General features: G+C 45.7%; 1 protein-coding gene across 3 annotated transcripts in view; it reads left to right on the plus strand.

Annotated features, from left to right (window-relative positions):
- The window catches only part of LOC140424848 (enhancer of polycomb homolog 1-like), a 328,895-nt gene that overhangs the window by 190,490 nt on the left and 120,353 nt on the right, over positions 1-18,052 (plus strand). For all 3 annotated transcript variants that reach the window (XR_011947709.1, XM_072508345.1, XM_072508344.1), the window contains one exon: positions 13,754-13,913. Coding sequence is in view for 2 of the 3 variants with exons in the window: in XM_072508345.1 (XP_072364446.1) it covers positions 13,754-13,913 (160 nt within the window). In the remaining variant the exon portion in view is untranslated. The remainder of the gene's footprint in view (positions 1-13,753; positions 13,914-18,052) is intronic.

Raw genomic sequence — 18,052 nt, forward strand, 5'->3', positions numbered from 1 at the left:
TTCCAATGCTTCCACATCCTTCCTATAATGCGGCGACCAGAATTGCACGCAATACTCCAAATGCGGCAGCACCAGAGTTTTGTACAGCTGCAACATGACCTCATGGCTCCGAAACTCAATCCCTCTGCCAATAAACGCTAACCCACCATATGCCTTCTTAACCCTCTCAACCTGGGTGGCAACTTTCAGGGATCTATGTACATGGACACTGAGATCTCTGCTCATCCACGCTGCCAAGAATCTTACCATTAGCCCAGTACTCTGTCTTCCTGTTATTCCTTCCAAAATGAATCACCTCACACTTTTCTGCATTAAACTCCATTTGCCACCTCTCAGCCCAGCGCTGCAGCTTATCTATGACCCTCTGTAACTTGTAACATCCTTCCGCACTGTCCACAACTCCACCGACTTTAGTGTCATCTACAAATTTACTCCCCCATCCTTCTATGCCCTCCTCAGGTCATTTATAAAAATGACAAACAGCAGTGGCCCCAAAACAGATCCTTGTGGTACACCACTGGTAACTGGACTCCAGTCTGAACATTTCCCATCAGCCACCACCCTTTGCCTTCATCCAGCTAGCCAATTTCTGATCCAAACGGAGGCATGGGATTCAATCACCCTGAATCCCATGCCTCCGTATTTTCTGCAGTAGCCTACCGTGGGGAACTTTATCAAACACTTTACTGAAATCCATACACACCACATCAACTGCTTTACCCTCATCAACCTGTTTGGTCACCTTCTCAAAGAACTCAATAAGGTTTGTGAGGCATGACCTACCCTTTACAAAACCGTGTTGGCTATCTCTAATCAAATTATTCCTTTCCAGATGATTATACATCCTATCTCTTATAAAGCTTTCCAAGATTTTGCCCACAACAGAAGTAAAGCTCACTGGTCTATAGTTACCGGGGTTGTCTCTACTTCCCTTCTTGAACAAGGGGACAACATTTGCTCTCCTCCAGTCTTCTGGCACTATTCCTGTGGACAAATATGACTTCAAGATCAAAGCCAAAGGCTCAGCAATCTCCTCCCTAGCTTCCCAGAGAATCCTAGGATAAATCCCACCCGGTCCAGGGAACTTATCTATTTTCAGACTTTCCAGAATTGCTAACACCTCCTCCTTATGAACCTCATGCCCTTCTAGTCTAGTAGCCTGAATCTCAGTATTCTCCTCGACAACATTATCTTTTTCCTGTGTGAATACTGACAAAAAATATTCATTTAGCATCTCTCGTATCTCCTCGGACTCCACGCACAACTTCCTGCTACTGTCCTTGACTGGCCCTACTCTTACCCTAGTCATTCTTTTATTCGTGACATATCTCTAGAAAGCTTTAGGGTTATCCTTGATCATACCTGCCAAAGACGTCTGATGTCCCCTCCTGACTCTTAGCTCTCTCTTTAGGTCCTTCCTAGCTAACTTGTAACTCTTGTGCGCCCTAACTGAACCTTCATGTCTCATCTTTACATAAGCCTCCTTCTTCCTCTTGACAAGTGTTTCGACTGCTTTAGTAAACCACGGTTCCCTTGCTCGACCACTTCCTCCCAGCCTGACAGGTACATAATTATCAAGGACACGCAGAGCTCCACATTTCCATTGTGCCCATCCCCTGTAGTTTTCCTCTCCATCCGATGCATCCTAAGTCTTGCCTCATCGCATCATAATTGCCTTTCCCCCAGATATAACTCTTGCCCTGCGGTATATACCTATCCCTTTCCATCACTAAAGTAAACGTAATCGAATTGTGGTCACTATCACCAAAGTGCTCACCTACCTCCAAATCTAACACCTGTCCTGGTTCATTACCCAGTACCAAATCCAAAATGGCCTCGCCTCTCGTTGGCCTATCTACATACTGGGTCAGGAAACTCTCCTGCACACATTGGACAAAAACGGACCCATCTAAAGTACTCTAACTATAGCGTTTCCAGTCAATATTTGGAAAGTTCCCCCATAACAACTACCCTGTTGCTTTCGCTCCTATCCAGAAGCATCTTTGCAACCCTTTCCTCTACATCTCTGGAACTTTTCGGAGGCCTATAGAAAACCCCTAAGAGGGTGACCTCCTTTCCTGTTTCTAACCAGCCCATACTACCTCAGTAGACGAGTCCTCATCAAACGTCCTTTCTGCCACCGTAATACTGTCCTTGACTAACTGCCACCCCTCCCCCTCTTTTACCACCTTCCCTGAGCTTACTGAAATATCTAAACCCCGGCACCTGCATAAACCATTCCTGTCCCTGTTCTATCCATGTCTCCGAAATGGCCACAACATCGAAGTCCCATGTGCCAACCCATGCCGCAAGTTCACCCACCTTATTCCGGATGCTCCTGGCATTGAAGGAGACACACTTTAAACCACCACCTTGCCTGCCGGTACACTCCTGCAACTGTGAAAACTGTCTCATGACCTCGCTACTCTCAACCTCCTGTGTACTGGAGCTACAATTCAGGTTCCCAAGCCCCTGCTGAACTAGTTTAAACCCTCCTGAAGAGCATTAGCAAATTCTCTCCTCCTCCCCTCCCCCCCCCAAAAGGATATTCATACCCCTCTGGTCCAGGTGTAGACCATCCCGTTTGTAGAGGTCCCACCGACCCCAGAATGAGCCCCAATTATCCAGAAATCTGAAACCCTCCCTCCTGCACCATCCCTGTAGCCACGTGTTCAACTCCTCTCTCTCCCTATTCCTCGTCTCGCTAGCACGTGGCACAGGTAACAACCCAGAGATAATAACTCTGCTTGTCCTAGATCTAAGTTTCCACCCTAGCTCCCTGAATTCCTGCCTTGCATCCCTATCCCTTTTCCAACTATGTCGTTGGTACCTACGTGACCACGACTTGGGGCTGCTTCCCCTCCCCCTTAAGGATCCCGAAAACACGATCCGAGACATCACGGACCCTGGCACCTGGGAGGCAACACACCAACCGCGAGTCTCTCTCGTTCCCACAGAATCTCCTATCTATCCCCCTAACTATGGAGTCTCCAATGAGTAATGCTGTGCTCCTCTCCCCCTGCCCTCCTGAGCAACAGGGACAGACTCTGTGCCAGAGACCTGTACCCCATGGCTTACCCCTGGTAAGTCATCCCCCCCCCCCCCCCCCCAAACAGTATCCAAAGCGGTATACTTGTTACTAAGGGGAACGACCACAGGGGATCCCTGTACTGACTGCTTTCTCCCAGCCCCTCTCACCGTCACCCATCTATCTTTATTCTTCGGAGTAACTACATCCCTGAAGCTTCTATCTATGACCACCTCTGCCTCCCGAATGATCTGAAGTTCATCCAGCTCCAGTTCCCTAATGCGGTTTCTGAGGAGACCTGCTTGGGAACCCCTTGTTGCTAATCAACTATTAACTGCAGTGAGCAAGAACAGTTTTCATTGAGCATTTCAAACTTGAATTGTTCATTCTCACCTTCGACCTCCATATTCCCTTCGCTTCATTCCATTCCCCAAACAGTTTCTATCTGTGCAGGTTTGAATGGGTGGTGGGGGATGGTAGGATGCGCAGGTGGTAGTCTGTGAATGATGAGGCAAATCAGGTACTCGTTTAATAATTGGTGCTTTTTCTTTTGAGTTGCAATTTAAACATTAAAACATTCTCTTTAGACCTTGGGTTCCCTCAGTGCCATTGGTTGCAAAGCGAGCATGAAATATCTCGTAGGAATTTGAAATGTCTGCCTTGCGCTCCAATCCACCAACTCTCCCTCTTCACGATTTCTCCAGTTTGACCACCACAATCACTTCCTTCATCTCTACTCTTGGCTGTACTTGAAGAAAACTTGCATGATGTATTAAGTGGCCGGAATGGGCAGCTTATCTATAAATATGATCTTGTGAAAGGTGCCTATGACAATTTTTTGTGCCATTGGATCAGTTTAGTCAGACTAAATAGTGGTCCACAATGTTCAATGGACAATTTGTGGGGTGCCTCTGGCATACTATACTATTCCTGGGAAAAACTCAGCTTGCAGCTTGACAAAAAATTGCCCTGAGGAATTTGCTTCAATTTTCTTCATAAAATGATGAATAATGTATTCCATAAATAGCTGCCGTTTCTAAACCCACACAAAAACGCATTCTAAGCATTGTCTTGCATCTTTGAATTTGTCTATATATATATATATATATATATATATTTCTGGAACATACCTCTTCATTCACCTGAGGAAGGCGCAGTGCTCCGAAAGCTAGTGTTTGAAACAAACCTGTTGGACTTTAACCTGGTGTTGTAAGACTTCTTACTGTTTTTTAAAAATTACTGGAAAGTTTCTAATCCAACAATTGAATGGGATCATACAGGACACCCAAAAGCAACTTAAAAGATGGGGGCCAACTTTGGAGCAGCAAAATAAAGGCAGCTTCCATTGCAGTCATGTAAGGAAATATTTGCAGTCATGCAAGAAAATATTTGCAGTCATGTCAGGAAATATTTCATAATTTATTTGCTTAGCTTTCCCATAGTTATCACATTTAAGTCTAATTTGAACGAAGAACAACAGAAGCTACACAACATGTAGGCCAATGTTAAGGTCAGCCTGACTGTGATTCCTCTCCCTGATCAATATTAGTTTCCAGGAGCTGAATTGATCCCCCTATGTGCAATTAGGCACTTATAGGAAGATTAATTCATTTTTTAAAGCCTCTTGTTGCACATTTCTGGCTCTAATCATAGAATCCTTACAGTGCAGAAGGAGGCCAATTGACCCATCAAGAGCATCCTACCTAGGCCCACTCCCTCACCCCACCTAACCGTTGGGACATTAAGGGGAATTTAACATGACTAATTCACATAACCTGCAATTCTTTGGACTGTGGGAGGAAAGCTGAGCACCTTGATGAAACCCACACACTTACGGGGGAACGTGCAAACTCCACACAGTCACCCAAGGTCGGAATTGAACCTGGATACCCGGTGCTAACGCCGCCCATGGTTCCTGTTTGTTCAACACTCTACTGCAGTCAGAACATGGGTCAGGGTCCATGGTTTGTCCAGCATGTCTGTGTCCATGTTGTAATATTTAACACTGGGGGACTGTGCCAGCTTTTGGACAGGAGCTGTTCTCATTCTGCATTCGTTTACACACCACAAGACATCTTTGTTTCATCATTTGTCAAATTACCCCATTCACTCTCATCCTGCCATCCTTGTCAATTTACCTGTCCTACCATGCACCTGAACACAAGCCTTTCCTTTTATTCTTTTGCCCTTCTCCTTTCACTTGCTTAAAACCAATTACTTGTCTTAGTAATGATGTGGAGATGCGGCGTTGGACTGGGGTGAGCACAGTAAGAAGTCTTACAACACCAGGTTAAAGTCCAACAAGCTTGTTTCGAATCACTAGCTTTCAGAGTACTGCTTCTTCCTCGGGTGTCTTAGTAAGGTAATCGATCTGAAACGATAACTGTTTCTCCACAGATGCTGCCTGACCTGCTGAGTATTGCCAGCATTTTCTGTCTCCCTTCTGCCGCTGTGGAGTCCTATGTAGGTTTAGAAACATGCAGCTCTTTGTGGGGAAAATGTTATGTATCATTTTATGATCAAATTTGGAGCAAACTCTTTGATCAGAACAGGAGGTCCTGATAACTCGTGCAAGTCTACAAGCATGTTGCCTCTGCACTGAGGACCACCTAGGCTCTGGCAGCATGAGCTGGCACATTAATTACGTTGTGATATTCCAACATCTCTTTCAACGATTCAACTATGTGACTATTTATTGACTACAACACCATAATCCCAGCCAAGCTCATCAAAGCTCCAAAACCTAGGACTTGGCTCCCCATTCTGCAACTGGATCCTCGATTTTCTGACCAACAGACCACAATCAGTAAGAATGAACAACAACACCTCCTCCACAATAGTCCTCAACACCGGGGTCCTGCAAGGCTGCGTACGTAGCCCCCTTACCCTACTCCCTGTACACACACGACTGTGTGGCGAAACTTGGTTCCAACTCCATCTACAAGTTTGCTGACGATACGACCATAGTGGGCCGGATCTCGAATAACGACGAGTCAGAATACAGGCGGGAGATAGAGAATCTAGTGGAGTGGTGGAGCGACAACAACCTCTCCCGCAATGCCAGCAAAACGAAAGAGCTGGTCATTGACTTCAGGAAGCAAAGTACTGTACACACCCCTGTCAGCGTCAACAGGGCCGAGGTGGAGATGCTTTGCAGTTTCAAATTCCTAGGGATACACATCTCCAAACATCTGTCCTGGTCCACCCACGTTGACGCTACCACCAAGAAAGCACAACCGCGCCTATACTTCCTCAGGAAATTCGACATGTCCACATTAACCCGTACCAACTTTTACAGATGCACCATAGAAAGCATCCTATCGGGCTGCATCACAGCCTGGTATGGCAACTGCTCGGCCCAGGACCGCAAGAAACTTCAGAGAGTTGTGAACACCGCCCAGTCCATCACACGAACCTGCCTCCCATCCATTGACTCCATCTACACCTCCCGCTGCCTGGGGAAAGCGGGCAGCATAATCAAAGATCCCTCCCACCCGGCTTACTCACCCTTCTAACTTCTTCCATCGGGCAGGAGATACAGAAGTCTGAGAGCACGCACGAACAGTCTCAAAAACAGCTTCTTACCCACTGTCACCAGACTCCTAAATGACCCTCTTATGGACTGACCTCAGTAACACTACACCCTGTATGCTTCATTGATGCCAGTGCTTATGTAGTTACATTGTATATGCTGTGTTGCCCTATTATGTATTTTCTTTTATTCCCTTTTCTTCCCATGTATTTAATGACCCGTTGAGCTGCTCGCAGAAAAATACTTTTCACTGTACAATAAACAAATCCAATCCAACTGTTATCGGTTGCACTGATCTGCTATAAATGGGTGCAATGGCATTGTTGCCATTCACTGAAAGGTGACATACAGGAATGAATGCCTAGTCTTAGATAGAATGTTATTTGTTGGCAGACCTCTTCAATCTCCTGCAGTCAATCCAAAGATAAGAGAAACTCATAGCCAAGATGTCCCACATCAACCTTTTAATACAAGATTTGGTGCCCATGGTTTTGTAAATTGAAAGCAGTTTAATGTAGATTTTGTGGCAATGTTTCATTTTGCGATATCACTAATTTGCTTTGTTTCAATCTGTGATGTCACTGGAATGGAATATTGCATCACACAAATATAGTTTACAAAATCACTGCTTTAAAGTGATTTCTAACCAGATCTGAATGAAGTATGAAACATTGAAATGGGCCAAATGAGAGAGACATCGGTAATTTAAAAAAAAAAAAAAATTTTTTTAATTCTCCTTTTTCACATTTTCTCCCAAATTTGCACCCAACAATAAACAACAATCAGTAACGAATGCAATGTCAATCCCCATATCAATAACAACGATCCCATCCTCCCACCATACCCCCAAACATTAGCACGCATGTTAACATAAACAAATGACCATCCATAGTCCACCATTAACACAGAGTCCCCTCCATCCAACATACACAGCCCCCCCCCCCCAATGTTCAATGTAATCCAATTGGAGGCATTCACCCTCCGGAGAACCTCACACCAGAACCCCTCCTCCACACCCTCCAGATCAATTCACAACGGAACCCCTCCCCCGTACCCTCTCCCAACTCTTCCCCGCCCCCGCCCCCGGCCTTGATCCTTTCCAACGGTGTCTTCTCTTCCAAAATAGCCCTGTAAACCGCCGATACTACCCCCTTCTCCAGTCCCCCTGTGGTCAGCACCTCCTCCAGCAATGTGGATGCCGGCTCTACGGCTTTACTGGGAAGCTCTGTATCTCCTTTTCTGGCAAAGTCTCGAACCTGCATGTATCTAAATACTTCCCCCTGCTCCAGCCCATACTTCGCTCCCAGCTCCTTCAATCTTGCAAACCGACAAGAGACATCAGTAATGAGGCATGTATCTACCTCTCTTGAATTAAGACTATAAATACATCCTTTAATTTATTTTGAACAGGAACATAGATTAAAATGTTAACTTTTGTATGTAGTGATGCACGAGTTCAGGAATATGTTTGCTGACTATAGAAGTAATCCACCCACAAATATTCAATTAAACTCAGTTCCCACTTCACACAAAAATATACACCTTCCAAAAATACTGGCACTACATCCAACATTGTGGCAACAGTGGTTAGCAGGGCTGCCTCACAGCGCCAGGGACCTGGGTTGATTCCAACCTTAGGTGACTGACTGTTTGGCATTTGCATGTTCTCTCTGTGTGTTGGTTTCCTCCGGGTGCTCTGGTTTCCCCTCGCAGTCCAAAGATGTGCAGGTTGGGGTGATTGGCTATGCTAAAATTGCCCCTAGTGTCCAACGGTTCGGTGGGGTGATAGGGCAGGGGATTGGGCTCTTTTGACGGGTATGGTGCAGACTCTATGTGCCGAATGGGCCACCTGCACTGTAAGATCCCATGATTCTATAATTAAGTTAGAAGATTGAGAATGGCAAATATGGTGGATGGCAAATATTCAGCCTGGATCCCAGTTACCAGTGGTGTACCGCAGGGATCAGTTCTGGGTCCTCTGCTGTTTGTGATTTTCATTATTGACTTGGATGAGGGAGTTGAAGGGTGGGTCAGTAAATTTGCAGACGATACGAAGATTGGTGGAGTTGTGGATAGTAAGGAGGGCTGTTGTCGGCTGCAAAGAGACATAGATAGGATGCAGAGCTGGGCTGAGAAGTGGCAAATGGAGTTTAACCCTGAAAAGTGTGAGGTTGTCCATTTTGGAAGGACAAATATGAATGCGGAATACAGGGTTAACGGTAGAGTTCTTGGCATTGTGGAGGAGCAGAGAGACCTTGGGGTCTATGTTCATACATCTTTGAAAGTTGCCACTCAAGTGGATAGAGCTGTGAAGAAGGCCTATGGTGTGCTCGCGTTCATTAACAGAGGGATTGAATTTAAGAGCCGTGAGGTGATGATGCAGCTGTACAAAACTTTGGTACGGCCACATTTGGAGTACTGTGTACAGTTCTGGTCGCCTCATTTTAGGAAGGATGTGGAAGCTCTGGAAAAGGTGCAAAGAAGATTTACCAGGATGTTGCCTGGAATGGAGAGTAGGTCTTACGAGGAAAGGTTGAGGGTGCTAGGCCTTTTCTCATTAGAGCGGAGAAGGATGAGGGGCGACTTGATAGAGGTTTATAAGATGATCAGGGGAATAGATAGAGTAGACAGTCAGAGACTTTTTCCCCAGGTGGAACACACCATTACAAGGGGACATAAATTTAAGGTGGAAGATATAGGAGGGATATCAGAGGTAGGTTCTTTACCCAGAGAGTAGTGGGGGCATGGAATGCACTGCCTGTGGAAGTAGTTGAGTCGGAAACATTAGGGACCTTCAAGCAGCTGTTGGATAGGTACATGGATTACGGGAAAATGATATAGTGTAGATTTATTTGTTCTTAAGGGCAGCACGGTAGCATTGTGGATAGCACAATTGCTTCACAGATCCATGGTCCCAGGTTCGATTCCGGCTTGGGTCATTGTCTGTGCGGAGTCTGCACGTCCTCCCCGTGTCTGCGTGGGTTTCCTCCGGGTGCTCCGGTTTCCTCCCACAGTCCAAAGATGTGCGGGTTAGGTGAATTGGCCGATGATAAATTGCCCTTAATGTCCAAATTGCCCTTGGTGTTGGGTGGAGGTGTTGAGTTTGGGTAGGGTGCTCTTTCCAAGAGCTGGTGCAGACTCGGGGGGCCGAATGGCCTCCTTCTGCACTGTAAATTCAATGATAATCTATGATTAATCTAGGACAAAGGTTCGGCACAACATCGTGGGCCGAAGGGCCTGTTCTGTGCTGTATTTTCTATGTTCTATGTAACTAATGCTTTAGCAAAACTTGTATATAAAGCTATGGTATACTATCTACATGCATAATCAACTGAGGAGTTTTTATATCTTTTTGATCTTCAAGGGCAGCACGGTAGCATTGTGGATAGCACAATTGCTTCACAGCTCCAGGGTCCCAGGTTCGATTCCGGCTTGGGTCACTGTCTGTGCGGAGTCTGCACATCCTCCCCGTGTGTGCGTGGGTTTCCTCCAGGTGCTCCGGTTTCCTCCCACAGCCCAAAGATGTGCAGGTTAGGTGGATTGGCCATGATAAATTGCCCTTGGTGTCCAAAATTGCCCTTCGTGTTGGGTGGGGTTACTGGGTTATGGGGATAGGGTGGAGGTGTTGACCTTGAGTAGGGTGCTCTTTCCAAGAGCCGGTGCAGACTCGATGGGCCGAATGGCCTCCTTCTGCGCTGTAAATTCTATGATAAGTTCATATATATTTAACGTAGTTATATCACATTCATAATCGTCTGTTTTGCTTGCCATGTAATGGCTCAGCAGGGTCATGTTGTGAGTAGCTGCGAAATGCAGTTTGCATGTGTCTCTAATCTCCCAAGTTACAGTGTGGTTGTATGGATTCCACAAAGGATTTGGCAGTCCCTGTTATGGCATTGAACATTGACCATTTCCATTCTAGATTACAGTTCGGTGACCTCGGCTGGAAGTGTAAATTTAGGAATCTTGTTTGTAAATAAGACCAGTGATGGTGGTTTCCTGGTTATTCCTATTTGAGTGGTGTCCCACCTGTACAGAGTGCAAGATTTCCATGAAAAGATATTTTATTAAGGGTCAGCTCTGACAGAATTGGAAAACACTGCTGAAAAAAATATGATCCAATGGAAAAAAAAATGCACAGTTCTAGATGTCATGGTACAAATTCGTCTATAAAGATTTAAGGGATGTTGTCTGATGATTTTTCTTTAATTGCCCCCCCCCCCCCCCCCCCCCCCCAAAAAAAGATGGCTGGAGATTTGTTTTGGAACATAGAACAATACAGCGCAGTACAGGCCCTTCGGCCCACGATGTTGCACCGAAACAAAAGCCATCTAATCTACACTATGCCATTATCATCCATATGTTTATCCAATAAACTTTTAAATGCCCTCAATGTTGGCGAGTTCACTACTGTAGCAGGTAGGGCATTCCACGGCCTCACTACTCTTTGCGTAAAGAACCTACCTCTGACCTCTCCTATATCTATTACCCCTCAGTTTAAAGTTATGTCCCCTCGTGCCAGCCATATCCATCCGCGGGAGAAGGCTCTCACTGTCCACTCTATCCAACCCCCTGATCATTTTGTATGCCTCTATTAAGTCTCCTCTTAACCTTCTTCTCTCCAACGAAAACAACCTCAAGTCCATCAGCCTTTCCTCATAAGATTTTCCGTCCATACCAGGCAACATCCTGGTAAATCTCCTCTGCACCCGCTCCAAAGCCTCCACGTCCTTCCTATAATGCGGTGACCAGAACTGTACGCAATACTCCAAATGCGGCCGTACCAGAGTTCTGTACAGCTGCAACATGACCTCCCGACTCCGGAACTCAATCCCTCTACCAATAAAGGCCAACACTGCATAGACCTTCTTCACAACCCTATCAACCTGGGTGGCAACTTTCAGGGATCTATGTACATGGACACCTAGATCCCTCTGCTCATCCACACTTTCAAGAACTTTACCATTAGCCAAATATTCCGCATTCCTGTTATTCCTTCCAAAGTGAATCACCTCACACTTCTCTACATTAAACTCCATTTGCCACCTCTCAGCCCAGCTCTGCAGCTTATCTATATCCCTCTGTAACCTGCTACATCCTTCCACACTATCGACAACACCACCGACTTTAGTATCGTCTGCAAATTTACTCACCCACCCTTCTGTGCCTTCCTCTAGGTCATTGATAAAAATGACAAACAGCAACGGCCCCAGAACTGATCCTTGTGGTACTCCACTTGTGACTGTACTCCATTCTGAACATTTCCCATCAACCACCACCCTCTGTCTTCTTTCAGCTAGCCAATTTCTGATCCACATCTCTAAATCACCCTCAATCCCCAGCCTCCGTATTTTCTGCAATAGCCTACCGTGGGGAACCTTATCAAACGCTTTGCTGAAATCCATATACACCACATCAACTGCTCTACCCTCGTCTACCTGTTCAGTCACCTTCTCAAAGAACTCGATAAGGTTTGTGAGGCATGACCTACCCTTCACAAAGCCATGCTGACTATCCCTGATCATATTATTCCAATCTAGATGATTATAAATCTTGTCTCTTATAATCCCCTCCAAGACTTTACCCACTACAGACGTGAGGCTCACCGATCTATAGTTGCCAGGGTTGTCTCTGCTCCCCTTTTTGAACAAAGGGACCACATTTGCTGTCCTCCAGTCCTCTGGCACTATTCCTGTAGCCAATGATGACATAAAAATCAAAGCTAAAGGTCCAGCAGTCTCTTCCCTGGCCTCCCAGAGAATCCTAGGATAAATCCCATCAGGTCCCGGGGACTTATCTATTTTCAGCCTGTCCAGAATTGCCAACACCTCTTCCCTACATACCTCAATGCCATCTATTCTATTAGCCTGGGGCTCAGCATTCTCCTCCACAACATTATCTTTTTCCTGAGTGAATACTGACGAAAAATATTCATTTAGTATCTCGCCTATCTCTTCAGACTCCACACACAATTTCCCACACTTATCCAGTGTGCCCAACACTTGCAGCCTACTTCTTCACCTTATCCCCCCCAAGTCACGTCTAATGGCATCATAATTGCCCTTCCCCCAGCTGTAACTCTTGCCCTGCGGTGTATACTTATCCCTTTCCATCATTAACGTAAACGTCACCGAATTGTGGTCACTGTCCCCAAAGTGCTCTCCTACCTCCAAATCCAACACCTGGCCTGGTTCATTACCCAAAACCAAATCCAACGTGGCCTCTCCTCTTGTTGGCCTGTCAACATATTGTTTCAGGAAACCCTCCTGCATACACTGTACAAAAAACGACCCATCTAATGTACTCGAACTATATCTTTTCCAGTCAATATTTGGAAAGTTAAAGTCTCCCATAATAACTACCCTGTTACTGTCGCTCTTATCCAGAATCATCTTCGCCATCCTTTCATCTACATCCCTAGAACTATTAGGAGGCCTATAAAAAAACTCCCAACAGGGTGACCTCTCCTTTCCTGTTTCTAACTTCAGCCCATACTACCTCGGAAGAAGAGTCCCCACCTAGCATCCTCTCTGCCACCGTAATACTGCTCTTGACTAGCAGCGCCACACCTCCCCCTCTTTTGCCTCCTTCTCTGAGCTTCCTAAAACACCAAACCCCGGAACCTGCAACATCCATTCCTGTCCCTGCTCTATCCATGTCTCCGAAATGGCCACAACATCGAAGTCCCAGGTACCAACCCATGCTGCCAGTTCCCCTACTGGATTTAGGGGATAACTTTATGGATTTAGGAGGAATGTTGGATATAATTACAGCTAAACTGTTTTTTCAAAAACCTGAGGTCGAGCAGGGCATACTGCATAATGACCATTCAATGTCTACATTTTTTAAAGTGCCAGTGCAGATATAAGTTCATGAAAAATGCTGTGTTATCACAGAAACACTATTATAGCACTAAGAAATATTACAATGACTTGGAGGAGGGGGCTGAAGGGTGGGTCAGTAGATTTGCTGATGAGACCAAGATTGGTGGAGTAGTGGACACTAGGAACTTTCAAGCGATTATTGGATAGGCACATGGAGCGCACCAGAATGACAGGGAGTGGGATAGCTTGGATCTTGGTTTTGGACAATGCTCGGCACAACATCGAGGTCTGAAGGGCCTGTTCTGTGCTGTACTGTTGTATGTTCTATGCTGTACATTAATACTGGGTTTCTGTTTTCAAACTTTTCAGGAGCACCATCTCCAGCGGGCTATTTCAGCACAACAGGTTTATGGAGAGAAAAGGGATAATATGGTCATTCCTGTCCCAGAGGCGGAAAGCAACATTGCCTACTATGAGTCTGTCTACAGTGGGGAGTTCAAGATGCCAAAGCAGCTTATTCACATACAGCGTAAGTGCTAAATCTGAAATTTAAAGCGCACTTATTCAGGACTGTTAAATTAAAATGAACTGTAATGGTTAAGTTCCTGGAAGCAACAGTTGGAAGCTTGACTTCTCTAACTGCTTCTACTTCCTGACATAGGGGCTCAGGCTGGTGTATGGAGCCATACTAACTTATTTCAAGTGGCCTTTCTTCATTTTGTGTATTGATTTGTGCAGTCATTGATCATTCAAACCATTGCAGTTGAGTTTGGATCTGTTGTCTATATGGACTTCAGTAAATTCTTTGACAAGGTTCCTCGTGGCAGACTGGTACACAAGGTAAAGTCACACAGGATCAGAGGTGAGCTGGCAAGATGGATACAGAACTGGCTAGGTCATAGAAGGCGGAGAGTAGCAATGGAAGGGTGCATTTCTGATTGGAGGGCTGTGACCAGTGGCGTTCCGCAGGGATCAGTGCTGGGACCTTTGCTGTTCGTAGGATATATAAATGATTTGGAGGAAAATGTAACTGGTCTGATTAGTAAGTTTGAGGACGACATAAAGGTTGGTGGAATTGCGGATAGCGATGAGGACTGTCAGAGGATACAGCAGGATTTAGATCGTTTGGAGACTTGGGTGGAGAGATGGCAGATGGAGTTTAATCCAGACAAATGTGAGGTAATGCATTTTGGAAGGTCTAATGCAGGCAGGGAATATACAGTGAATGGTAGAACCCTCGAGTATTGACAGACTGAGAGATCTAGGTGTACAGGTCACTGAAAGGGGCAACACAGGTGGAGAAGGTAGTCAAGAAGGCATACGCCATGCTTGCCTTCATTGGCCGGGGCATTGAGTATAAGAATTGGCAAGTCATGTTGCAGCTGTATAGAACCTCAGTTAGACCTCACTTGGAGTATAGTGTTCAATTCTGGTCGCCACACTACCAGAAGGATGTGGAGGCTTTAGAGAGGGTGCAGAAGAGATTTACCAGGATGTTGCCTGGTATTAGCTATGAGGAGCGGTTGAATAAACTCAGTTTGTTCTCACTGGAACGAAGGAGGTTGAGGGGCGACCTGATAGAGGTCTACAAGATTATGAGGGGCATAGACAGTGATAGTCAGAGACTTTTCCCCAGGGTAGAGGGGTCATAGGTTTAACGTGCGAGAGGCAAGGTTTAGAGGAGATGTACGAGGCAAGTTTTTTACGCAGAGGGTAGTGGGTGCCTGGAACCCGCTGCCGGAGGTGGTGGTGGAAGCAGGGACGATAGTGACATTTAAGGGGCATCTTGACAAATACATGAATAGGATGGGAATAGAGAGATACGCACCCAGAGGTGTAGAAGATTTTAGTTTAGACGGGCAGCAGGGTCGGCGCAGGCTTGGAGGGCCTGGGCCTGTGCTGTACCTTTCTTTGTTCTTTTCTCTTGCCTAAAGTCCATGTGTGTTTTGCAGCAGGAAATAAACTGTGTAGACATTGGGAGAGAGGCATCTGTGGCTAAGAATGCAGATTACTTATGGTTGATGTCTCCTGTGGAAAAACTGGTTGTGCACAGTTTTTTTTAAATGTGTGAGTCTTACTTTTTTATGTTGTGTTGTTTAACATAGAAGAATGCTTGCCTGATCTGATACATTTTTGTTGATGTAGTTTACATGTAAATGTAATTTACATGGATTTCAGCAAAGCCTTGACAAGGTCCCACAGGAGAGACTTACAAAGAAGGAGGATGCTCATGGGATACGGGTAACTTGATATGGTGGATTCAAAATTGGCTTGGCTGTTGGAGATGGAGGGTGATGACAACTGCTTTAGTGACTGGAAGCAAGTGTCCAGTGGCATACCAGAAGGATCTGTGCTGGGTCCCTTATTGTCTGTCATTTATATAAACAACAGAGATGACTGTAGGGTAGGATTAGTAAGTTTACGGATGACACAACAATTGGCTGGTTGGTTAATAGTGAAGTTGAGTGTCTTGGGTTACAGGAAGATATAGGCGGGATGAAAGTGGCAGATGGAATTTAACCCTGGAAAGTGTGAGGTGATGCACTTTGGGAAGGGCAATGTGACAAAGAAGTATTCAATGAACAGCCTGACACGGGGAGGTTCTGAGGAACAAAGGGATCTTGGTGTGATGTTTGAAAGCAGAAGAGCAGGTCAATAGGGTGGTGAAAAAGGCATATGAGACACTTGCCTTTGTCAATCGAGGCATTGATTACAAAAGCAGGGAGGCCATGTTGGAGTTGTGTAGAACTTTAGTGAGGCCACAGTTGGAATACTGTGCAATTCTGGTCACCACATTTTAGGAACGTTGTGATTGTACTGGAGCGGGTGCAGGACTGATTCACCAGAATGTTGCCTCGGATGGAACATTTTAAGTTATGGAGAGAGGTTGGATTGTTTTCGCTGGAGCAGAGAAGATGGAGGGGGTGACATGATCAAGGTGTACAAGATTGAGGGGCATGGCCCGGGGGGGGGGGGGGGGGGGGGGGGGGGGGGCGGTGGTAGAGAACAGCTTTTCACCTTAGTTGAAGGGTCAGTTATGAGGGATCACAAGTTCAAGATGAGGGGCAGGAGGTTTCAGGGGGGATTTGAGGAAAAACCTTTTTACCCAGAGGGTGGCAACAATCTGGAATGCATTGCTTGGGAGGATGGTAGAGGTGGGTTGCCTCTCATCCTTTAAAAAGCACCTGGATGAGCACTTGGCATGTCTTAACATTGAAGGCTATGGGCCAAGTGCTGGAAAATGGGGATTAGGTAGGCAGGTCAGGTTTTTTCATGCGTCTGTGCAGACTTGATGGGCCTCTTTATATTATTCTGTGATTCTTTGTGGTTGCTCAGCTGCACCAGTTGTGGGGATTTTCTGATACAGTACTTAATATTCATGGACCATCCTCCAATTATCTTCACAAAATTTGCTTTAACAAAATCACTGCCCGTTTCTGTTTGCTCAATTTAATGTTCCTAAATATACCTAATATTTCCCATTTTGGCATAACTGCACAACATGCTGGTTAAAAGTCATATATTCATTTATTCTTATTGTGTTAACTAAAAGTCTCTAACTTTGCAAGCAGCATTTCAAAAACATTCAATGCTCCGTTTCCCCTTCCATGAATCAGCAAGAAGTCTTACAACCAAGTGAATCACCTGAGGACGGAGCTGCGCTCAGAAAGCTAGTGATTCAAAACAAACCTGTTGGACTTTAACTTGGTGTTGTAAGACTTCTTACTGTGCCCACACCAGTCCACGCCAGCATCTCCACATCATGAATCAGTAACGCTTTCCTGAAATGCCATGAATCAGTAATGCTTTCATGAAATGCAAGCAGCATTTCCAAAACATTCCATGTGACTTTCCCCTTCTCTGTGTGCCTTTCCATTTCTGCTTCTGCACTGACCTGCTCTTACTTATTTTGTCTTCCTAACCTTTTCCTTTTTGGTGGTAGAGGTGCTGGTGGGGAGGTTAGAAATTGTGGTTACTATTGTTCCACCAGGTCACATTCTGGGCCACATCTGCTCAGTAGGTTTTATCAAGGATTTTGATATTGCGGGAGTGGTGGGGTAGTATATTAGCATGGATGAAGGATTCTCTCTCTCTCTCTCTCTCTCTCTCTCTCTCTCTCTCTCTCTCTCTCTCTCTCTCTCTCTCTCTCTCTCTCTCTCTCTCTCTCTCAAATGTTATCATGGTGCCCGGGGGGTGGGAGGGATGGGATAGGATATGGAGGTGGTGGTTGCAATGGATGCGGAAAAGGCCTTTGACCGGGTGGAGTGGAATTATTTGTGGGAGGTGTTATGACGGTTCGAGTTTGGGCAGGGCTTCATTGATTGTGTTCGGCTGTTGTACCAAGCATGCCAACGAACTGCTCCTGTATATTTCAGACCCGTTAGGGGGAATGGGGGACATTATGTGGATCTTAGGGGAATTTGGCTGGTTTTCGGGGTATATATTGAATATGGGGAAAAGTGAGATTTTCTCGATCCAGACGAGGGGGCAGGAGAGGAGATGGGGAGAGCTGCAGTTTAGAGTGGTGGGAGGGAGTTTCCGCTATCTGGGAATCCAGGTGGCACGGGAATGGGAGACACGACATAAGCTAAATGTGACCCGTCTAATAGAGCAAACGAAGGAGGACTTTACTGAGCAGAAGGTGGGACATGCTCCCGCTGTCACTGG

This window comes from Scyliorhinus torazame, chromosome 6, assembly GCF_047496885.1.
Source record: "Scyliorhinus torazame isolate Kashiwa2021f chromosome 6, sScyTor2.1, whole genome shotgun sequence".
NCBI classification, from domain to species: domain Eukaryota; kingdom Metazoa; phylum Chordata; class Chondrichthyes; order Carcharhiniformes; family Scyliorhinidae; genus Scyliorhinus; species Scyliorhinus torazame.